General features: G+C 59.2%; 7 protein-coding genes and 1 non-coding gene across 8 annotated transcripts; 5 read left to right on the top strand and 3 right to left on the bottom strand.

Annotated features, from left to right (window-relative positions):
* Positions 1 to 240: 240 nt before the first annotated feature.
* Positions 241 to 5458, bottom strand: THITE_2070453 (uncharacterized protein; the record flags this gene model as incomplete). Its single annotated transcript, XM_003656954.1, has 2 exons — positions 241 to 1118; positions 1212 to 5458. 2 exons carry the CDS (start codon positions 5456 to 5458, stop codon positions 308 to 310), a joined length of 5058 nt encoding a protein of 1685 aa, XP_003657002.1. The 3' UTR covers positions 241 to 307.
* A 1472-nt stretch (positions 5459 to 6930) lies between these two features.
* THITE_2122317 (uncharacterized protein) lies at positions 6931 to 8916 on the top strand. The gene is made up of 2 exons (XM_003656953.1): positions 6931 to 7587; positions 7650 to 8916. Exons 1-2 carry the CDS (start codon positions 7059 to 7061, stop codon positions 8711 to 8713), a joined length of 1593 nt encoding a protein of 530 aa, XP_003657001.1. The 5' UTR covers positions 6931 to 7058; the 3' UTR covers positions 8714 to 8916.
* Positions 8917 to 10569: 1653 nt separating this feature from the next.
* On the top strand, positions 10570 to 13245 carry THITE_2122316 (uncharacterized protein). The gene is made up of 4 exons (XM_003656952.1): positions 10570 to 10780; positions 10839 to 10869; positions 10923 to 11239; positions 11296 to 13245. The coding sequence occupies exons 1-4, from the start codon at positions 10696 to 10698 to the stop codon at positions 12987 to 12989; spliced, it is 2127 nt and encodes a 708-aa protein (XP_003657000.1). The 5' UTR covers positions 10570 to 10695; the 3' UTR covers positions 12990 to 13245.
* THITE_2122314 (uncharacterized protein) lies at positions 13246 to 14103 on the bottom strand. Its single transcript, XM_003656951.1, has one exon. It carries the CDS (start codon positions 14006 to 14008, stop codon positions 13502 to 13504), a length of 507 nt encoding a protein of 168 aa, XP_003656999.1. The 5' UTR covers positions 14009 to 14103; the 3' UTR covers positions 13246 to 13501.
* THITE_2122313 (uncharacterized protein) lies at positions 14104 to 14462 on the top strand. Its single transcript, XM_003656950.1, has one exon. It carries the CDS (start codon positions 14198 to 14200, stop codon positions 14363 to 14365), a length of 168 nt encoding a protein of 55 aa, XP_003656998.1. The 5' UTR covers positions 14104 to 14197; the 3' UTR covers positions 14366 to 14462.
* Positions 14463 to 14626: 164 nt separating this feature from the next.
* Positions 14627 to 14714, top strand: THITE_t140. Its single transcript has one exon. It is a non-coding gene; the product is annotated as a tRNA-Lys (tRNA).
* A 587-nt stretch (positions 14715 to 15301) lies between these two features.
* THITE_2092161 (uncharacterized protein) lies at positions 15302 to 15750 on the bottom strand (the record flags this gene model as incomplete). Its single annotated transcript, XM_003656949.1, has 2 exons — positions 15302 to 15686; positions 15746 to 15750. The coding sequence occupies 2 exons, from the start codon at positions 15748 to 15750 to the stop codon at positions 15302 to 15304; spliced, it is 390 nt and encodes a 129-aa protein (XP_003656997.1).
* Positions 15751 to 16757: 1007 nt separating this feature from the next.
* THITE_163734 (uncharacterized protein) lies at positions 16758 to 18349 on the top strand. The gene is made up of 3 exons (XM_003656948.1): positions 16758 to 16917; positions 17035 to 18089; positions 18148 to 18349. Exons 1-3 carry the CDS (start codon positions 16885 to 16887, stop codon positions 18233 to 18235), a joined length of 1176 nt encoding a protein of 391 aa, XP_003656996.1. The 5' UTR covers positions 16758 to 16884; the 3' UTR covers positions 18236 to 18349.
* The last annotated feature ends 1343 nt before the right edge of the window (positions 18350 to 19692 follow it).

The following is a 19692-nucleotide window of genomic DNA, read 5'->3' as shown; positions in this document are numbered from 1 at the left end:
GCTGGTGTATGTTTCAAAGCTTGAGATATCGACCTTTCTTTCCATGGGTACCGCTTCAGCAGTACTGCCGCAGAGGCACCACGGCCGCCTCTTACAACCTCAGATACCAAGGAGCCACAAACAAGTAAGTCACGAGTAATCGATTTTGGATGTTCGTGTTCATGTTTCAGAGTTAGAGACACCTCTCTCTCCCTCGGAAAGACTGGTCGTCAGAGTTGGTGCTAGGTCGCCACGTGGTTTAATCAGAACCGAAAAAGACGTACAGGCCTTCATTGACGGTGGTTACTCCTAAACATACGAGCCTGTCTTACTTCAACAACTCCAGACATTCCCTCCAGGCCTTCTGCACGTCCAGAGACCTCTCCCTCGCCAGAGCCTTCTCAACCACATCCCGCAATTCGGCCTTCCACTCGCCATCCTCCGCCAGTCCAGCTAAAGACTTCCCCAGCCGCAGCGTGGCCTTGAGGGCCTTGGCCCTGCCAAGACGCTGCTCCTCAGTGCCCAGGTCATCCGCCTCCAGGTCCAGCGTGCGGAGGAACCACATGACGACCTCACGCCCATCCTCTCCCCGAGTCCCCACGGTATCAGCCACGGCCGCCTCGCTGACAGCGTCTTCCAGGACCTCTCGCACACACTCGTACCAGAACGTCCTCCGGATGGCGGCGAACTCGGGCCGCGAAACGCACGGGGACTGGGCGTGGAGACCCTTGCCCTGACTGCCGGCAGCCGACTCCAGCGCGAGGACAACCTCCCGCAGCACGGCCGCCGGACTCTGCCTCATCCGCGGCCGATTGTACCCCTTCACCACGGCCTCCACCGCAGCCCACACGGTCCGGCTCTTCAGGTCCAACCCGCCTCCTCTGCCCTTCGACCCCTTCGGCTCGTCCGAGTCGACTTCCATGGCATCGCCCTCCTCTTCTTCCACGACCAAATACGGGGCCACGATCTCCGCGATCTCCGCCACCATCTCCAGATCCGGCCTCACCGCCGCAACCCTCCACAAACACCTAAACGCATGCGGCCGATACGCCTCATTATTCCTCTTCGCCTCCCTCACCACCACAGCCGCCAACCGCCCCGCCATTTCCCCGCCGTTCCCCTCCCACAACCCGCCCTCCCTACTCGCCTTCACAAACCCAGGCAGCGCCTCCAGCAGCTTCTCCTTCCCCTCAAACGTCTTCAGCGCCAGCGCCCTGTCATACGCAGGCCACACGACCGCCAGCGCGTCCGCATCCACCCGGCCAGCGGCCTCCCCGACAGCGACGACGGCCTCGACGGCCGCGGCGGCGGCCAGCGCGCCCGCGTGCCGCAGCGCCCACAGAGGGGTATCCAGCGCGCGGCGGGCGAGCGCGGCGATCTCGCGGAGGTGGCGCACGGCGGCGCGGCCGGAGGCGCCGGCGTGGGCGTCCCAGACCTCGCGGCCGGCGCGCGCGACGTACTCGTCGGCGTCGTGCATGGCGAGGAAGGCGAGCGGCAGCAGCGCGGCCTCGAGCGCGGAGAAGTGGTCCGGCGAGATCTTGGCCAGCGCCAGCAGCGTGTCGGCCGTCTTCTGGCGCCGCCCGTCGTCCTCGGCTGCTAGATAGAGCGCGGTCAGGCGGGCGGCGAAGCACGCCTTCGCGTCGGGCGTGGGCACCGCGCGGAGCACGTAGGCGGCGGCGCGGGCGTAGGCTTGGCTGACTTCGTCGTTGCGGTCGAGCGTCTGGGTTTCGAGGAGGGTGAGGAAGGTTGGGGAGTAGGGTGCGAAGGAGAGGGCGTGGCGGGTGGCGAGAGCGGTTAGCACGCGGGCGCAGCCGAGCTTGGTGGGCATACCGAGGGCGGATTTGATGGCTTCTTGGAGCTTGGGGGCGAGGTCGGCCATGACGGCGTCGTCGACGCTGCGGAGGCAGTTGTCGATTGCTTCGGCGATGGGGGAGCGCGAGACCATGGCGCTGCGGAGCTTGTCGATCCGCTCGCGGTTGTCTTCGCCGGCGCGCTGGTAGTGGTAGTTGATGGCTTCGGGCTCGATGGTGCTTAGGAGGCCGAGGAGGTGCGGGATCATGGTGGGGATGTAGGGCTTGAGGGCGTCGCCGCCGCTCTTGGCGATCTTCATGACCGTGATGGTTGCGAAGATCTTGACTTCCGCGACGCTGCTTTCTATGCCCTTGTCGGAGAGCAGGAATGGGAGGGCCTCGTCCATCATGGCCTTGGAGGTCGCTGTGGATCCCGATTCCTCGAGCTGCCGGACTAGCGTTGTGGAGAGGGCGATGCAGAGGTGGAAGGCGGCGTTGCGAACGGTGGCCTTGACGTCGTCGAGGACTTTGAGGCCGGCCGCCCAGATATCCTTGTAGTACCGGCCATACGTCTGGAAAGGCCGGCCAGAAATCAGGTCCGAGATGGCGGCGCAGCTGGCCTCACGGACCCGCCATTCCTTGCCCAGAATGCTCTTCAACAGGTCTTGCATGATGCTGTCGAAATGTGTTTCCAGGACGGCGTTGGGGTCCTTGACCAAGGCCTTCCAGATATCGTTCATGGAGCGTTGGACGTTCGGGTTCGGGTCAAACCGGTAACGATAGAGCTTGGGGTAGAGCTTCGGGTCAACTTCCGACTCGGAAAGAATATTGCTGAGCCCGAACCGTCCAAAGGCGGAGCGTGTGGACCAAGTCGCAGCGTTGGTCGCGAGCGACATGAACTTGTAGACGAGACTAGGGTCGCCGATTTCGTTGGCCAGGTTGACAATGTCTTTATACGAGGTGATCGACTTGCCGTCGCCAGTGGGCAGGGCACCCGCATCGAAGAGCTCCGTCTTTTGATCAACCTTGAGCTGCGGCCCCGTGCCGGTAAAGGCCGAGACAAGGTCGCGGACGAGCTCACCCTTCAGCTCTGCGTCGCCCTTCTCGTACACCAAAGCAAGACCGCGGGATGCTGTTTCCTGCACAAGCTCATCCCTAGCGCTAAGGAGCCGCATGAAGGCGGCTTGGCACTGCCTGAGTCTCGACTGTATCTCTGGCAGGTGAGAGCAATGCTGGATGGCACAGAACAACCAAATACCGGAAGCCTTCAGCAGCGACGGTTTGGTGGCCTTGCAGTCGGCCAAAAGCTTCTCCAGGACAGCAGTAAGACGCCCGGAGCGCTTAGGCGTCTGGTAGGAGGTTCCCTCGCTCTGCACATCGAGGGTTAGCTGGACGACTTCGGCGTCCCAGCATGCAACTGCCGCCGTAATGGCTTCTCCCACGGCAAAGTGAACCTCGGCTTGTTTGATCTCATGGAGAGCGTAGAGCTTCTCCAGGATCGAGCTGAGAATATCTTTTGTCGTGGTTGCGTCTACCGGCTCTGTTGCCGGCAAGGAGATAGCGAGTCTGCCCAGCGCAGTGATCGCCTTTTCGTTGCCCCTCTTCGCCTGCTGAACCAGGGGGTCAATGAACATTTCCGATATGCGGCCGGAGAGATCTTCGGTGTCATCGGTCGTCCCAGGCACAATTTGTACGCCTGCAGTCCAAAGCTGGGAGTATGCTCCAAACAGGGCTTCCTGAGTCGATGTGGTGGCCGAGGTAACGGAGCTGAGGGGTGGCAACAAACGGGAAAGATCGGCTGTCAGGCTCCCTGCGGATGTTGGAGAATAGTATATGCGCCGGGATAAGAGATGAGCGAGTGCAAGGAACGCGCCCTCAATCGCGTTCAACTCTGAACCGACCGCCGTAGTGAGACTCTTTGTCACGCCGATCAAGGTTTCTCTGAAGCCAGCAACGGCTTCTGAGCTGTTGGAAGGATGGGCTGCAAGAATGCCAAAAGCTCTGGAGCCCAGAATCCGGAGTTCCTTTCTGTTGGACTTGACCAAGGGCAACAGCTCTACGGCGCGGGACGCCAGGGGCTCCAGGGTGGCGCTCGGCGACAACGATGCGATGTCGACGAAAGCCCGGGCGCATGGCTCAGCAATCCTGGCCTCTTCTTTGATCATCCCCTCAAATGCGGCACGGAGCAGGTGGAAGAGAGCATGCTCTTGGGAGGCAGAAGAGGACAAGTAGCGCCGAATAGCGTGGCGAGTAGCAAGATCGGATTCCACCAGTGCGCCGAGCCGTTGTTCCCAGCCCGGCTCGATGTGGAAGTCTTGGAGTGCGGTGAGGAACAAGATGCGTCGGCAATAGTCGACAGCGACGGGAAAGGCTGGGAGTGATTCTGCCGGGAAGTTGACAAACACTCCCGAGTCGTCCACTTCCATGCCCTGGCCCTGGGCCGAGGGAGCGGGTGCATTCCGAGGCATGATGGCCTCTCGGAAGAACATGTGGACCAGTTCGTTCCAGTCGGGCAGGGTCCGTGACTTGTCGTCATTCGCGTAGTAGGTCCAGGGGTCAAGGCCCCTTTGGCCCTCCTCCACCACATCGCTGCGCTCATTGGGACGGCCGGCAATGGCGAGGATATCGATCCAGCGTGCGTGGACGTCGGAGAACAGAAGGCAATTGTTTGCCCACTTGGTGACGGCGTGGCGGGCACTGCGGACGACACCCCCTTCATTGTCTTTCAGCGTCATATAGGTCAAAAGGATGGACTGCAGCTGGGCGTTGACCACAAAATCGTGCGGGGGCTTGAAAAGGCTAGCCAGACTGGACAGCGCGCCGTCAATGTTGACGACGACGTCAGGGGTCGGGTCTTCCGTGAGGGAACGGAACAGCCATCCAGCCAGGGACATGCGTTCCTTATCCGACATCGATGAGCCCTTGGAGAGTATGCCGATCGTTTCGTAAGCTCTCGCACGCAGAGCGCTCTCGTCCAGCGACAGGCGAGCCGGCTTTGGCCAGCCTTGGGCGGCCACGAAGTCTCCGAGGAGATCTACCAGCGGCGGTCCTATCTTGTTGTAGTCGGTCTTGCTGGGCCCGATGCGGGCCACCCAGTTGATGAACTCGAACAGCGCGCGGTGGAGCTTGTTGACTTCGAGCCCTGACGGCTTCGAGGCTGGGGGTTGGCCATCAACCTGCATGGCGTCGGCGGCCTCGGACTGGCGGGTGGCATTCCGGCGGAAGGCAGCAAGGATTTCATCGGTGAATGTGGTGGCAATCTCGGACTTGCTGAGGACACCAAGTATGCGGATCCTATACGGGGGCGGCAGCAGCGAGTGCGCTTCGAACAGCCTTTGGACCAAGTTACGGTCTTCAAGAGAGACCGAGCTCCTCTTCAGCAAGTCGTCTCCGACCCCTGAGATACGGTAATCGGGACTCGACGCAGCGTAGATGGCGGGGATAAACCGCTCGGTATCGCTAAATGCGCCGCTGGCCAGCAGATTGGCAACCTGGATCCGGGTTTCGGGGAGGTTGAGCCCCCCAGCAGCGGGGTTCCAAGTTGCGGGTTTGCCGAGAGTGAGAAAGTTGATGTCCGCGTCGGTCAAACCCGGCGACTGATCTGAGGCTGCCGTACTTGTCCTCAACAACAACAGTTTCCCAAACCAGTCGGCAGCAAATCCTGCGTCTTTGGGATCTGACAAGCCCATTGCGTCTCGGAAGTCGGCGTCTTCCTTGCTTCCCCGCGGCGGAATCCTAACAGCAGGGAGCATGCGCAGAATGACATTGAAGAGTTGGCTGGCTGAGGCCGCCGAGTCCTTGCTGATACCGCGGAAGGCCTTCGGGATCAAGCTTCGGTGTTCATCCGCATCTAGCTTCCCCACACTGTGCTGGATGTATATCAAGTCAAAGTGCCGGATGAGGGGATGTTCTGTTGCCCTGTACTGGTCGAGGAGGCTGCCGACGGGGAGAACGATGCTGGGGCGAGGAGTCAGCGAACCTGCGTCCAACTGCATCCGACTGGCTGGATGCTTGGGGCAAGGGGTGGGTAAGTAAGGTATGGTGCCGTACCCCGGTGACTTGATGAGCTTGTTGATGGTCTGGCATGTGGATATCACCTGTCAGGGATCGGTGAGCTCCATGAACAGCACGTCTGGGACACAATGGTGAGGTTCGGTAAAGGAGAGGAGGACCTACCTTGTTCCTCACCGAGACATGCTCACTCCCGGCCTTGAGCAGCAGCGGTGCTAAGTACACCTTCAGCAACCGCTGCAGCTTTTCCTCGTCAGAGGAAGCTGACAGAATCCGCCACTCCGCATTTTCTATGAGGTTGAGCTCTCTCTTCACGTCCTCGGGCGCAGCCATGCTGGGAGGAAAAGGAAGGCAAGCGGGGCGTGTCCAAGACTTGAGACGCTCAGCAAGGGGTGGGGGGGGAACACCGGGAATAGGAGACGCGCCAGCCTGAGGTCAACTGCGAGTGATTGCTTCAAAAATGAAAATAAAATGAAGGCGAAACAGACCATGGATGGCTGCTGGATGTTGAGCGCTTCGGTGGGGGTATCTATGCTCTAGGAGACCCTTGTGTTGACACAGGCTGGTGTTGGAGCGAGGAGGCTGCCACAGTGACGCATCAGCGGGCACCACCAGCAGGCTGCTGTTGCACGCGCAAGCAGCGCTGGTTGCTCAGGGTTGGGTTACTCAGCCGGAAGTTCTGCTCAAATGCAGAAGCTCCAAACTCAGAGGAAACGCAAGGCGGTTGATTCTACCACACACGGGCAATGACTTTGGGTTTACCACATCTTGAGTACATTTATTTTTATTTTACTTTTATGCTTTATTTCAATTTCCTTTTTCGCAGACTGGGCGGTTCGAGAATGCTCACGCCTGGCTTGAACAGAAAGGGGCAACGGGAGCTCTTTCAAGCGACCCTAACCCTGGATGCAGCCTGCTTGGTGGGGCTGGCGGTGGGTGGTGGAAGAAGTGTGCACGGGGACCCCCCATCAGGTTCACCCTGTTGCGTCACAGGTAACCGCGATCACCCATTTCACCCGTAACTCGAAACTGCAAGAGCCGTTCCAGGGTCAAGGTTCTCCCAACGTATTTTCCGCGGTTCCGGGCTTCCACCCAGTTGGATGAAGCTGCATATCTTGTTTTGAGGTTTAAACCTACGAGCACTTCTTTTTCGGGCGCCCCGATATCAATCGCAGGGTCGAAGTCCCCCACCCACTCCGAAGCCGCCTGGAACCTCTTCGCCACTCTGTTCCGTCCAGCAACGAGCTGACCGACCAAACCGAGTTCCTGTCCGTCACGATGGCAAGGGCCGAAGATATAGAGGCCTTCATAGGCATCACTGGCGCCAGCCACACGGCTGCCGAACACATGCTTGAGCTCTGCGGCTCCCAGTTGGAGCAAGCGGTTCAACTCTGGTTCGCCGACGAAGACCTGCAACGGTCACTGAGCGACGCCGGCCCCTCGACTGCCACCGCAGCGTCGACCAGCCGCTCCAGCAGACCGACCCGCCCGCAAATCGGCCGTCAAGACTCGCAGGGTGTTATTCACATCGACTCAGACGACGACGACGTGCCTATGACCGAGGACGAGGGGGACGATGCTGATGAGGTTGCTAATATTGCCAGGAAGGCCCAAGAGGAGGAGGACGCCGCCATGGCAAAGAGGCTACAGGAGGAGCTGTATAGTGGCGCGGCAGCAGGTGAAGGCAGTGTCCGAGCTCCGATGGCGCGCACAACCGAGACGCTGGTCGGCCCGAGCTATGGTGCCGACGACGATGATGGGCATGCTGTCGTGTTAGAGCAACTACGTAGGAGACAGCAGGCTAGAGGTGAGTTTCCGAGCTGGGTCGATTTGAACCAGCCATGCGCATGGTTAACCAACAAGCCGCAGCTCGCCCGCCCAATAACCCTTTCGCCCAGTCCGTCTGGGAGGAGAACGTCCCATCGTCACGCGCTTCGTCGCAGGGGACCGGGACGGCAGGGCGCAGCCACGCATCCCGGCTGGCAGAGCTGTTCCGCCCGCCATACGAGTTGATGGCGCACCTTAGCTGGGATGCGGCCCGCGAAGAGGGCAAAGACAACAAGAAATGGATCCTGGTCAACCTCCAGGACATGTCGGACTTCAACTGCCAGGCCCTGAACCGCGATATTTGGAAGGACGAGGCTGTCAAAGCTCTGGTCAGGGAGAACTTCATCTTCCTCCAATACGACAAGGACGACTTTGCTGCAGAGCAATACATCACCTTCTACTTCCCCAACGAGGGCCACCTGAACCCGAACAACTACCCTCATGTCTCGATTATCGATCCGCGAACTGGCGAGCAGGTCAAGGTCTGGAGTGGGACCCCCTTCCCGAAGGCGCTCGAATTTCACGCGCAGCTTGCCGAGTTCCTGGACCGGTACAGCCTGTCCGCCAACAGCAAGAATCCGGTCTCCAAGATCAAGCGGCCCGAGCGGATGGTGGATGTAGATCGGATGACGGAGGAGGAAATGCTCGAGATGGCGCTGCAGAACAGCCTCGACGCGAACGGAGGCCCGAGCCGGCCAAGCATCGCAGACCCGGACGAGCTCACCAGATCGACGGGCTCCGTGGCAGAGGAAAACGGCAAAGAACCCGCCGAAGCCGAGCCCGCAGCATCAGCGGCGCAACAGTCCGTCTTCGCCAGAATACCTTCGGACAGGCCACATGTCGAGCCGCCGGCGGACCCGCAGACCACGACCAGGCTGCAGGTCCGGAATCCGCCTGGGCGCATCATCCGCCGCTTCCGCTTGGACGACCGTGTTTCGCGGATCTACGAGTGGCTCAAGGCGGAGCCGCTGCCCGGCAAGGAGGGCGTCGAGTTCGAGCTCAAGTCGATGCCGCAGGGCACGGACCTGATCGAGCATCTAGATGAGACTATCCAAGAGGCCGGGCTTGCCAATGGGACGGTCATGCTCGAGTTCATCGAGGAGTAGGGGCATTTCATCAGCTTTCCAACAAGCTTGACCCCACTCTGGGCTCGATCTTTCTTTTTTCGCTTTCCACATCGTGGCCGCTTTTCTCCTCTTTGGCTTGGGCATGGATGGCAGGGATGGTATTACCCCACTAGAAGGGCGCAGTCAGACGTGAGCATGGGAGGTTAGACTGCCCTTTGACCACGATGCGGTGGCTTTTCTTTCATTTCTCTGGTGTTGTTCCCTTCCTCGGGGCGAAGTCGGTGTGAGGGGCGGCGGAACCTCCCTACACAGCAGGCATGGACTGGAGCCGACAGGGCATATTTGCATTTTTTTGCTACTGAATAGAATCGTGGCCATTGTGTCAACTTGGTGTTTGGCTCTTGCTCCTCCGACACTCCAGACTTGCAGGACAAAGGAGGACTGATGATCCTCCGGGAGATCGACGCTGGCGCCTTGGTCAATTCCCCACTCGCCAGGGAGACTGACAGACCGCAGCTGAACACGCTCACCTCAGCCAACCGGGTCTTCCCAATCCATCCCTCGGATTACGGGCAGGCTAAACGAAGCCCAGATGATTGGCGATCTGGCAGCCGCGCAGGATTTGTGAGGTGCGGAAGGTGTGGAAGATGCGGTGCGGGGTGCGGAAGGAATACTGAGAAGACTGACCGCCCTGCTTTTTCTGGGTTTCAGAGGCAAGCGGTGAGGTGATGTCAAAGTGAACGGATTGGAGATCTTCTGGGGCATCGCCCAGCAAGGCTCTTATGCGCCGCACCAGGACCCATGCTACCAAAGCAAACGTTAACCTACACCCGGTTCCAGCTCTTGTCATGCTCACGCCTGCACATTGCAACAGGGATTGCAGGTTGCCACTTCGGACTCGGCAATGCGCATTGCGCGCCGTTGCGTTGGACGGTGGACAGTGTGCGCCCACACTGACAGCGGAAAAGAATGGATTTGCGGTTCTCGTTCAATGCAGGCATTTGTCTCGGCGCCGACTCTGATTCGTGTGTTCCTGTTGGAGATTGCCGTGTCTCTGGTTTCTGGGGAACTGGAGGACCTTGTGGAGTTACTGTTGTTCAGCACCCCTGTCGCCCTGCTCACAGGCGGCTCTTGCCCCTGGCAGGCGGGGGCGGGGAGCGAGGATCAAGCATGCCGACCGCAGTAAACAAACGTCTGGAGCTTGTGTTGCCTCGACCCCACATTTGCGCACTTGTCTCCGTCTGGGCAACCTTGGATCCAGACACAGCAACGGCCAACGAGAGCTTCCTCTCTGCCGGCGACGCATGCTCGAACAGGGCGACTGTTCCTCTTTTCCTCTGTGTCTTTTGTTTCAACATAATACGTCTGAGCCTGACTGTTTGTTGCCCTGGGATTCGAGATCGAGGCGGGTCTGAGCTTCCAACCTTCATGCACCGCCGCTCCTTCGCCCGCTGTTGATCTGCGGGCAGCCAAGCAACTAAGACACGAGGTGGACAACGCCGAACATTTAGTGTATACCGACACGGACAAGAACCCCTTTGAGCATGACTGTATCCTAGGCTCTTGCCTTGTCCTGGCTATCGCATTACATCCTGTCAGCATTGTTAACGAACTCCTACTTCGAGCAGCAGCTAGGCTCCCTTATTGGCCGAGCCAACACCTCACCGGTGCAGCTTCGAGCTCTCGCCCTGTTGCCTTCCCGCGACCTCACCAGCCTACGACCTGATTGCACCCAGCAACCGCTCCTTGTCTGAGTTGTTCCCCGCATTGCTTGCCGAGGAAAATTGGAAGCACTCGCTTGTCAGCTCGAACCGTCGCGACCACTTCTCTCGCTCCACGCGGCCGACACTGCCAGAAGGGTGCGAACACGCTCGCGCCGGCTGGCTTCCTGAAGGAAACGCTGCAGGAGGGCAACCTGCCGGAACAACACGCGAGAGGGTTCCTCAGACCCGCCGGCAGCCGCCACTTCTTCTAAACCAGCTCCCTTGAAGCAAGGGATACACAAAGATACACAAACAGCCATGGCGGGCCGCGAGAACCGGGAGTACGACGGGTCCGAAGGGTCGATCGACCCAGAGCTGCTCTACACCAAAGAATACTGCATTGGTCGGGTCTCTCGTGCGCGTGTCCCACGGAAAGACCAAGGCTGACTGGACCAACACAGGCGGAGGCAGCTTCGGCAAGGTCTACAAAGGGTATGTATGCATGCTCGCCTGTAAGCTCCCCCAGGTTGCTGACCTGCTGCCAGCGTGGACAAGCGTACCGGCCAGTCGGTGGCCATCAAGATCATCGACATCGAGAGCGCCGAGGACGAGGTAGAGGACATCATCCAGGAAATCGCCATCTTGTCCGAGCTGCAGTCGCCCTACGTCACCAAGTACTATGGCTCCTACGCCAAGGGCGCCGAGCTGTGGATCGTCATGGAGTTCTGCGCCGGCGGCAGTTGCGCCGATCTCATGAAGCCCGGCCTTATCGGGGAGGATTACATCGCCATCATCGTGCGCGAGCTGCTGCTGGGCCTGGACTACCTGCACTCAGACAAGAAGCTACACAGGGACATCAAGGGTATGTTCGCCCCCCTGAGATGCCTGCCGAGAGAGATATTCTGCTAACAATAACAGCGGCGAACGTCCTGCTGTCTGCCAACGGCCAGGTAAAGCTGGCCGACTTTGGGGTCTCGGGCCAGCTATCCGCAACCATGACCAAAAAGAACACGTTCGTGGGCACGCCGTTCTGGATGGCGCCCGAGGTCATCAAGCAGAGCGGCTACGACCACAAGGCCGACATCTGGTCCCTCGGCATCACGGCGCTGGAGCTTGCCAACGGCGAACCTCCGTACGCCGATATCCACCCCATGAAGGTGCTGTTCCTGATCCCAAAGAACCCGGCCCCGCGGTTAGAAGGCAACTTCACCAAGGCTTTCAAGGAGTTCGTCGAACTGTGCTTGCAGCGCGACCCCAAGGACCGGCCGTCAGCGAGAGACCTGCTCAAGCATCCCTTCGTCAGGAAGGCGAAGAAGACGAGCTATCTCACCGAGCTGATCGAACGCTATAACCGATGGGCCGTCACTCACAAGCAAGACGACGAGGACAGCTTCGAGGACGACGATGGCGACCAAATCGAGAACAGGGAGCCCGTCAACGAGGACATGTGGGACTTTGGGACCGTGCGCTTGGTTAGCGACCGCGGGAACATCGTCCACAGGCCGGGCTTGCTGAATCCCATGGGTGACTCGGCGACCAATGCCAGGTCGTCCAGGACGATAGAGTCCTCGGACAATTACGGCGAGAGGAGGCGAGACGGTAGCCCTACGAAACTTGCCGTTGATACAAGAGATACCCTCAAGGGCACGAGTGGGACGGGCACATCAAGACAGGTGTCGCCTCAAAGGAAACCGGTGCCGGCGCAGGCAGACTTGCCTCCATCGCCAAGGAAAGGACCACCCTCAAACTCGCCGCTGAAGACACTGCAGGCGCCCGAGACTCCCCGTGCATCTCTCGTATCCAAGCCCATGCCGCCAACCCCAGCAAGCAACTCCCCGGACTACGACCGGGTCTTGCATGAGCAGCTGCAGCAGGAGATGGGCGTGATGAACCTTGGCTCCGCCATCCAATCCCAGAGCCCGTCGCTGCACTCCAAGGCGTCCTCGTCGCGGCTGGTCCCGATGACGATCCCAGAGATTCCCCCTTTTCGCGGAGGGCCACAGCAGCAGCCGCTGCAAAGCAAGACCGCCGCTGACACCACCCAGCAGACACCCTCCCACCCATACGCACAGCAGCCCGCGCCGGCCCCGCTCAACCTCCCCCACAAACCCTCCTCCCACGGCAGCAACGCCCCCATCCAAGGGCTCGTGTCCAAAGAACTACCCCGCCCCCACCCCAACGCGGATCCCTCATCATCGTCCTCCAGCAGCAGCAACCCGCTCTCCTTCCCCACTCCGGCCCCGGCCAACCCCAACGGCGACCTCGACGCCCTCAACGACGTCATCTTCCCGGCCCTGGAAGAAGCGCTCAAGCGCCGCCAGATCCGCCTGCAGCAGCTGCACGCCGCCCAGAACCTCCACCAGCAGGGCGGCGGCGGCGGCGGCGGGGCGCCCCCCGCCGTCACGCCCAGCCAGCAGCGCGCCGAGGCCGCGCACGAAAAGATCCGCCGCCTCGTGTACAAGCTGGCGCATGTGTGCAAGGAGATTGATCACGTCGACAAGGCGGAGCCCGTCGGCATGGGCAAGGAGGTCGGTACCTTCTTGGAGGGCCTGCTGGAGGAGATTCTGGTCAGGGTCGAGCCGCTTGATGAGGACGATGTGGGCGCTGGTTAGTTAGATGGGGAGGGGGGAGCAGGGAGGGGAGTGTGCTGTCTCGTATGAGCTGGTTATGTTGTCTCGTATCAGCTGGTTATGTGTGATGGAAGTGGGTGGTTGACATCTGGCGGGCAGGGAGGGCGCAATACCATTGGGGTTTGGAGTCAGGAGGGTGGTGTACAGTTGGGTTCGGTTGCTGTGCTGCTAGGTTCTGCGATTGAGCGATCTATACCTTTCTGTTCTTTTGTTTGCTGTGCTTTGTTAGACTTCTGAGGACTTGTGCAGGTTTATTTGCGCTGAGGCGCGCCTGGGACAATTACATCTCTTTTGTCGAACCATTCCCTCGAGGTACCCTGCGCCATGGTGTTCAGGGGGGTTTGCGAAGTTGTTGAAGAGACTGCGGAGCATTCCACGCAACATGGCAAAGGTGATCAATTCACGGGGGGTTCGGAACTGCTTGATGCGCATGATGGCAACGGCTGTCAATTTCTCATGTCTAGCTTTCCTTTCCTCCGATACTCCCCCTTTCCTCACAGCCTATCCATCAGCTTGGACGCGACCAGGTCGATGTTGGTCCCGAAGGTGGCCGGCGTGCACTGGAGGTACAGCACGCCGTCCTCGATGTCGCACTCGCAGTACGAGCCGTACTTGAGCTTGCCGACGACGCGGAACGCGAACTCGTTGGTGCTGACGGCCTCCAACATGCCCTCCGAGGTCGCGGCCTCCGCCAGGGCCGCCACCGCGTGGTCCGAACACCGCAACGGGTTCGTGGTGAGCGAGCCTGCCCAGGAAGCAGGTGTTCCAGCCGGCCGAGTTGTTTCCCGTCTTCCGCGGCGACCTACTGGCGTGCTTTGACGTGAGACAGTAGGCGCCGCTGGTGTTGAGGTGGACGCCGCGACGGGCAAGGCACAGGTGATTGAGACGCCCAAGAACTCGCCAGCACCGCCGCCTCGAGCCACTGTCGAATTCCTTCCCAGCGTGGAATCTCTCCCGCGGCCCGACCAGCTTTTGCTCCGGCCGCCGTACCATCTCACCATGAGCGCCGGCCACCGGGAGATAGAGCTGCAGTGCAGCCACAGTTGGTGCCGGGTGAATCACGCTGACACACGCAGTGTATGCTCAAATAATCCCGGGCTTCGCTGTTGTGCCCTCCGCCTGCTGACCGTCGCCCCAGCCCCCTGCCGTGGCGGTCACCCTTCATCAGTCCGCCTTTGGCCTGGGGGGAGATGTTCGACCGGCTGACCCTGAGCACCGAGGAGAGCAGGTACTCGGATCGGTTCCTCGTGACATCTCCCATGGTTGTGGCTCTTATCGAGGGCGTGCTGGGCTACAAGCTCGTCTCGACGCACGGCACGTGGGTTTTCCGGAGGGAGACCGCATTCAGAACGCTGTGACAGTCAACAAGTCGATCTGGGCGTCTGCTTCCCGGATGGTCTTGTGGGGCACTGTTCGGTGTCCATCAAACCAGAGAGCTACCCGTCCTGAGTGGATACCTCAACTGGGAAAGCCCGTCCTGCCGAGCCCACAGCGTCCGGGATTGTGCTGCATAAAATCTTTTCGCCTCAGACGAATCAGGAACGCCTGCCACTCCGAGGCCCAGAATCCTCTCACACAATCTGTGCTGTCGCCAGCCCTTTCAACAACGCATCCACCCAGCCTGGCTAGCTCAATCGGTAGAGCGTGAGCCTCTTATGGAGGTTCTCCGTTATCTCAAGGTTGCGGGTTCGACCCCCGCGTTAGGCTCAATTCCTAACAGCGCGATGCTAGTTACTCTTTTGCCCCTTTTGTCTTTCTCCAGGAGAGCATGAGACATCCAAAATTGGATTCCTTTCTGTTTTTTGGCCTCCATAGGTCATCCCCATGCCGAGCGTGAAGAGAGAAACGTTGCGGCTCATACCCGTGGAGGGTCCGAAATAGCGTGCCGCAGTGCTGATGGCTAAAGAGGTCCCGCCAAGACTAATTTCGGCCAATTGTCGGCAATGTTTTTACAGCGTCAGTACCCCGCCAAGACCGCCAAGGGGTTTGCACTATCGCCACGGGTTAGCCACGGGTTAGTTCGCCGGGGGGTGCGGGGGGCGGCGCTAGCCCCCCGCTGGTTAGGGTAAGGGTTATAGTTAGGGTGAGGGTCAAGGTTAGGGTAAGGGTTAACTTCGTTTTCTTTTTTTTCGATTTGGTTGAGTTTTCGTAAAGTTGTTGCAACGAGTCTTTGCGATTGTTCGTTGTTGATGTTGCTCGAAGTCGTCGAGGCCCCGTCGTGGCCCCGCTCACCCCGTGGCGATTGTAAATACTTGTAAGCGGCAGTCTCCGAAATTAGTCTTGGCGGGACCTCTTTAGCCATAACCGCCGCAGTCTCCCTGGCGCCGAATTAGACATCCGCCCTCCAGCGCGTGTAGATCTTGGCTTCCCATGCCGGAAGCCGCGACATCGAAGAGAGCCAGGACATCCGCGAACATCCCCACGTCCACATCCTGCCCGCGCGAGCCGTTCCCTACTTTGGACCAGGATGTGGGAAGCTCGTAGATGATGAGATGGTTATTTTTTCGGAATGGCAGCCTGGTTTGGAACAACGGGGAAGTGGGGCTCGGGTCCGTCAAGGTCGCCAGCCCACAGCTTGCCGGCCCGAACTGGATGACAGATGCGGGCTGATACAGCACTTCATCCCCGGTGGGGGTGATGACCTGGTAGTCCACGAGGAAAGCGAAGGGACCGGTCGCCCTGAGCGTGGCCCTTTACTTCAGAGACGTGTCCTCGATCTCGAACCCGTAGCGATACACTCCATCGTCGAGGAACAAGACCGCGGATCGAGCAGCCACAGTCCAACCCTGTCATCCGACCGAACAAGAGGGAATCGTCTGATATCGTGCACGCTGCCGCCATCTGGGCTCGAGGATCCGATTAGAGAGCGGGGGCTGGCATACAGCTTCCGCAGCATCCGGTCGTGGCACCTACAGGACAAAGCACTGGTGGACGCAGGTTGAGGATGTCGACGGGGTACATTCTGGCTCAAGCTGTCAACGGCGGGAAAGCAAAATATCGAAAGCTGCCGGCGTGGGTAGGTAGTTATTCGAAGTCGAGTCGAGTTCCAGAAACGAAGGGGTATTCCCGGATTGGATGCTGTACGTATAGGCAGTTACGGTAGCGCAAGCCGCGGCGCATGTTCATTGTTGGCCTCGCACGGGGAATAACTCAAAAGGTTGGCAGTGGGGGTGGTCGTCTCACAGGGGCCTGACAACTCGGCAACGGGCTGCCCGTCGCTTCCGATTCTGCCTTCGGTTGTCAAACTCAGAAGACGCAGGCGCATGCCCATCTCGGCCGTGGCACCCGTCGTGCCTGCCACAACTTGATATCCCCATTGGTCGATTCGAAGCCGACAAGTCATTAAGATTTAAGACAAGCTAAGCTCCTGGCTTACTGGTGAGTGCCAGATACCGCTGATGCAAGAATTCGGGCAAGTCAAGTAAGTGGCTCCGCTCAGCTCAGCTCAGCTTACCGCAGTATGAGTCGTTACTGGTTGGCGTTGTTGGCGTGCGTTTGGAGTTTCAACTTCCAGGTGCGATAAGACCTTTCTCTTATCACCCATGGGGGCTCCTGTTTTGGCGTTCACTAGCACGTGAAACCCGCTGCTTTCCGTGCTGCAGACGTCACAGACTTGCAACAAGCCGCATTAGCACTCTTATGGTTTAGCGCGTGCACGCTTTCGGCACCGCCCCACTTGCCCGGGAACATGGAAACCGAAAATTGAGCTCGCCGACCAACGAAGGCAGGCGCAGGCAACTGGCACCGGACCTCTTTTGTGTTTTGCGGCATTTGCCCTGCAACCACGGTTTTCTGCTTCGCTGCCTTCGCCCTGTCACCACCTCGACGGCTTCTTGGAACTAGCCTCATTTTCGTTCTCTCCGCTCAATTGGCCAAGATGCTATCTCGGAACTCTACCCGCGCTGCTCAGGTAAGCTCCACGTTGTTTCCGAGTCTCTCCCTTGTGCCCGCCCAACAACCAAAAAGTCCCACCAACACCAAATGGCGAGCCTCCATTAGCGCCCTGCTAACCCCAATTCCCTCCCAGCGGCTGCTCAGGGCCACTGCCCAGCCCCAAAATCGCCTGAACGTTGCGCGCGGCTTCGCCAGCGTCAGCGACTCCCAGACAGTCCAGTCCGACATCTTCAAGCCCACCAAGTACGGCGGCAAGTACACCGTCACGCTGATCCCCGGAGACGGCATTGGTGCCGAGGTTGCCGAGAGCGTGAAGACCGTCTTCAAGGCGGATAATGTGCCCATCACATGGGAGCAGATTGAGGTGTCGGGCCTCGACACCGCCACGCCCACGGGCCGCACGGAGGAGAAGTTCCAGGAGGCCGTCGCCTCCCTCAGGCGAAACAAGCTCGGCCTGAAGGGCATCCTGCACACGCCGATCAGCCGCTCCGGCCACCAGAGCTTCAACGTGGCGATGCGCCAGGAGCTCGACATCTACGCCTCCATCTCGCTGGTCAAGAACATCCCCGGGCTCAAGACGCGCCACGAGAACGTCGACCTCTGCATCATCCGTGAGAACACCGAGGGCGAGTACAGCGGCCTCGAGCACCAGAGCGTGCCGGGCGTCGTCGAGTCGCTGAAGATCATCACTCGCGCGAAGTCGGAGCGCATCGCCAAGTTCGCTTTCAGCTTCGCCCTGGCGAACAACCGCAAGAAGGTCACCTGCATCCACAAGGCCAACATCATGAAGCTGGCCGACGGTCTCTTCCGTGGCACCTTCAGCCGGCTGGCCAAGGACTACCCCCAGCTCGAGTGCAATGACATGATTGTCGACAACGCCTCGATGCAGTGCGTCAGCAAGCCCCAGCAGTTCGACGTCATGGTCATGCCCAATCTGTACGGCGGCATTCTGTCCAACATTGCCGCTGCGCTTGTTGGCGGCCCGGGTGTCGTCCCCGGCTGCAACATGGGCCGTGACGTGGCCGTCTTTGAGCCTGGCTGCAGACACGTCGGTCTCGACATCAAGGGCAAGGACCAGGCCAACCCCACGGCCATGCTGCTCAGCGGCACCATGCTCCTGCGACACCTCGGCCTTGACGACCACGCCAACCGCATCTCCAACGCCGTCTACGACGTTATCGCTCAGGGGTGAGTCGCCGTGATCTTGCCATATTTTACCAGCTTTTGAAGCTAACGAATTCCACAGCAAGGTCCGAACCCGCGACATGGGCGGCAATGCCACCAACCAGGAGTTCACTCGTGCCATCCTTAACTCGATGGAGAAGGCTCTCTAAACACATCCAGCATTCAGGCAACACGGTTCACACGGCGGGCATACGTAACGACCACATTGCTGTGCCCGAACACCAGCACAACTTCATTCCTCCCCAGAGATAGACTGTCCAATAGGCGGCCGCTTAGGATACCACGATGCAGGGGGCGAAGCTAGATGGGGCATTGACACCATAGACGGGACAGCATGGGGGTTGAGGCGGAGGACAAGCTGTGGGCGATGTACTTCATGTATACACGAGACGTGGCCCTAAGCCAGGCACTCGCATTTTCCTTTGTGCGGCGATGTTGATGATGTGAATGTAACTTGGGCTTGAGGCGTTCTCGAGGGCATTCATCTTTTAGAAATTTTCTTCAACCGTAACAGACATTACCTCTATTGCTCCCACGATCTCATGTGGTTTTTGGGGCCTCCCCGGCACTGGTTGTGCACGCGAGACGGAGCCCTCCAGACGGCGATTTCATTTTCGTCCGCGGCATCAGCTCGCCTCCGAGCAGCTGGCCGGAGACCGGCGGAGCGGTCGGAGACAGGTGGGTCTCCAACTTGACGCCGCCAAGAGAAAGGGCTGCGAAAATACCCACTTTTCCTTTGGCCCTCGGGTAGTTGTGGTTACGGCCTGTCTAGCCCGACAACCAATTGCAATAACATTATGTCGCCAACCTGTAAGTAAGATGGACCAGTGCGTAAAGATGGGAAGCGAGCGGCATAACCAGAACCTGGAAAGCAAGCCCCATGCATTGTACCACCCCTTTGGGTTTGTCTCTCGGCTCCAACGGTTAGGGCCCGCACATGACTGCATCTGAGAAGATGACTGCATTTGATAAGACTCAACTGTCCTGCCCATTAGCTACATGGATCGGGAACTCGGCTTGTTCTTTCACTGCGTTGCGTGCTCTGCAAGGCTCAGTCTTATTCGGGCTGTGTTTTTCAGAGACTCCGGCCGGCCTTGCCACTGCTTCGTGATCTTTATTCAGTATTGAGATATTTAGATCCCTTTAATCCATGCAACCTTCTTATTGTCTGTCCTTGGAGCATGTTCCATCAGACCACTGAGCTAGTCTGACTGATGCTAGTCTGCCTGCATTACACCGAAAAAAAAAAAGAAAAAAAAAAGAAAAAAGAAAGAAAGAAAGAAAGCTAGCGCAACGGCCATCAAGCTGTACGTCTTCGGCACCAGCGCCGTCTTCCAGGGTGCCAGCATCAGGCGCCGCGAAGCGCCCTGGCCAGGCAACGGTTGAACTGGGAACCTAGATCCAGGCTATGCAGGGGAATTGGACCGTGTTTCTTCCATTGAACAATATCTGCGCCCTCTGTAGGAGTCCTCTTCCGCCAACTCGATCCGATCGAACACGGAGGTCCTGCCAACGATCGTTGACAATAGGAACTCACAGGTTGTGTCACCTTATCGCCGACGGAAGTTGTCTACATACCTATCTACCTAGGTGGTCAGCACGGGGC

This window comes from Thermothielavioides terrestris, chromosome 5 (assembly GCF_000226115.1).
Source record: "Thermothielavioides terrestris NRRL 8126 chromosome 5, complete sequence".
In the NCBI taxonomy this organism is placed as follows: Eukaryota; Fungi; Ascomycota; class Sordariomycetes; order Sordariales; family Chaetomiaceae; genus Thermothielavioides; species Thermothielavioides terrestris.
Note: the sequence above shows the minus strand (reverse complement) of the source record. Positions and strands in the feature narration are given on the sequence as shown.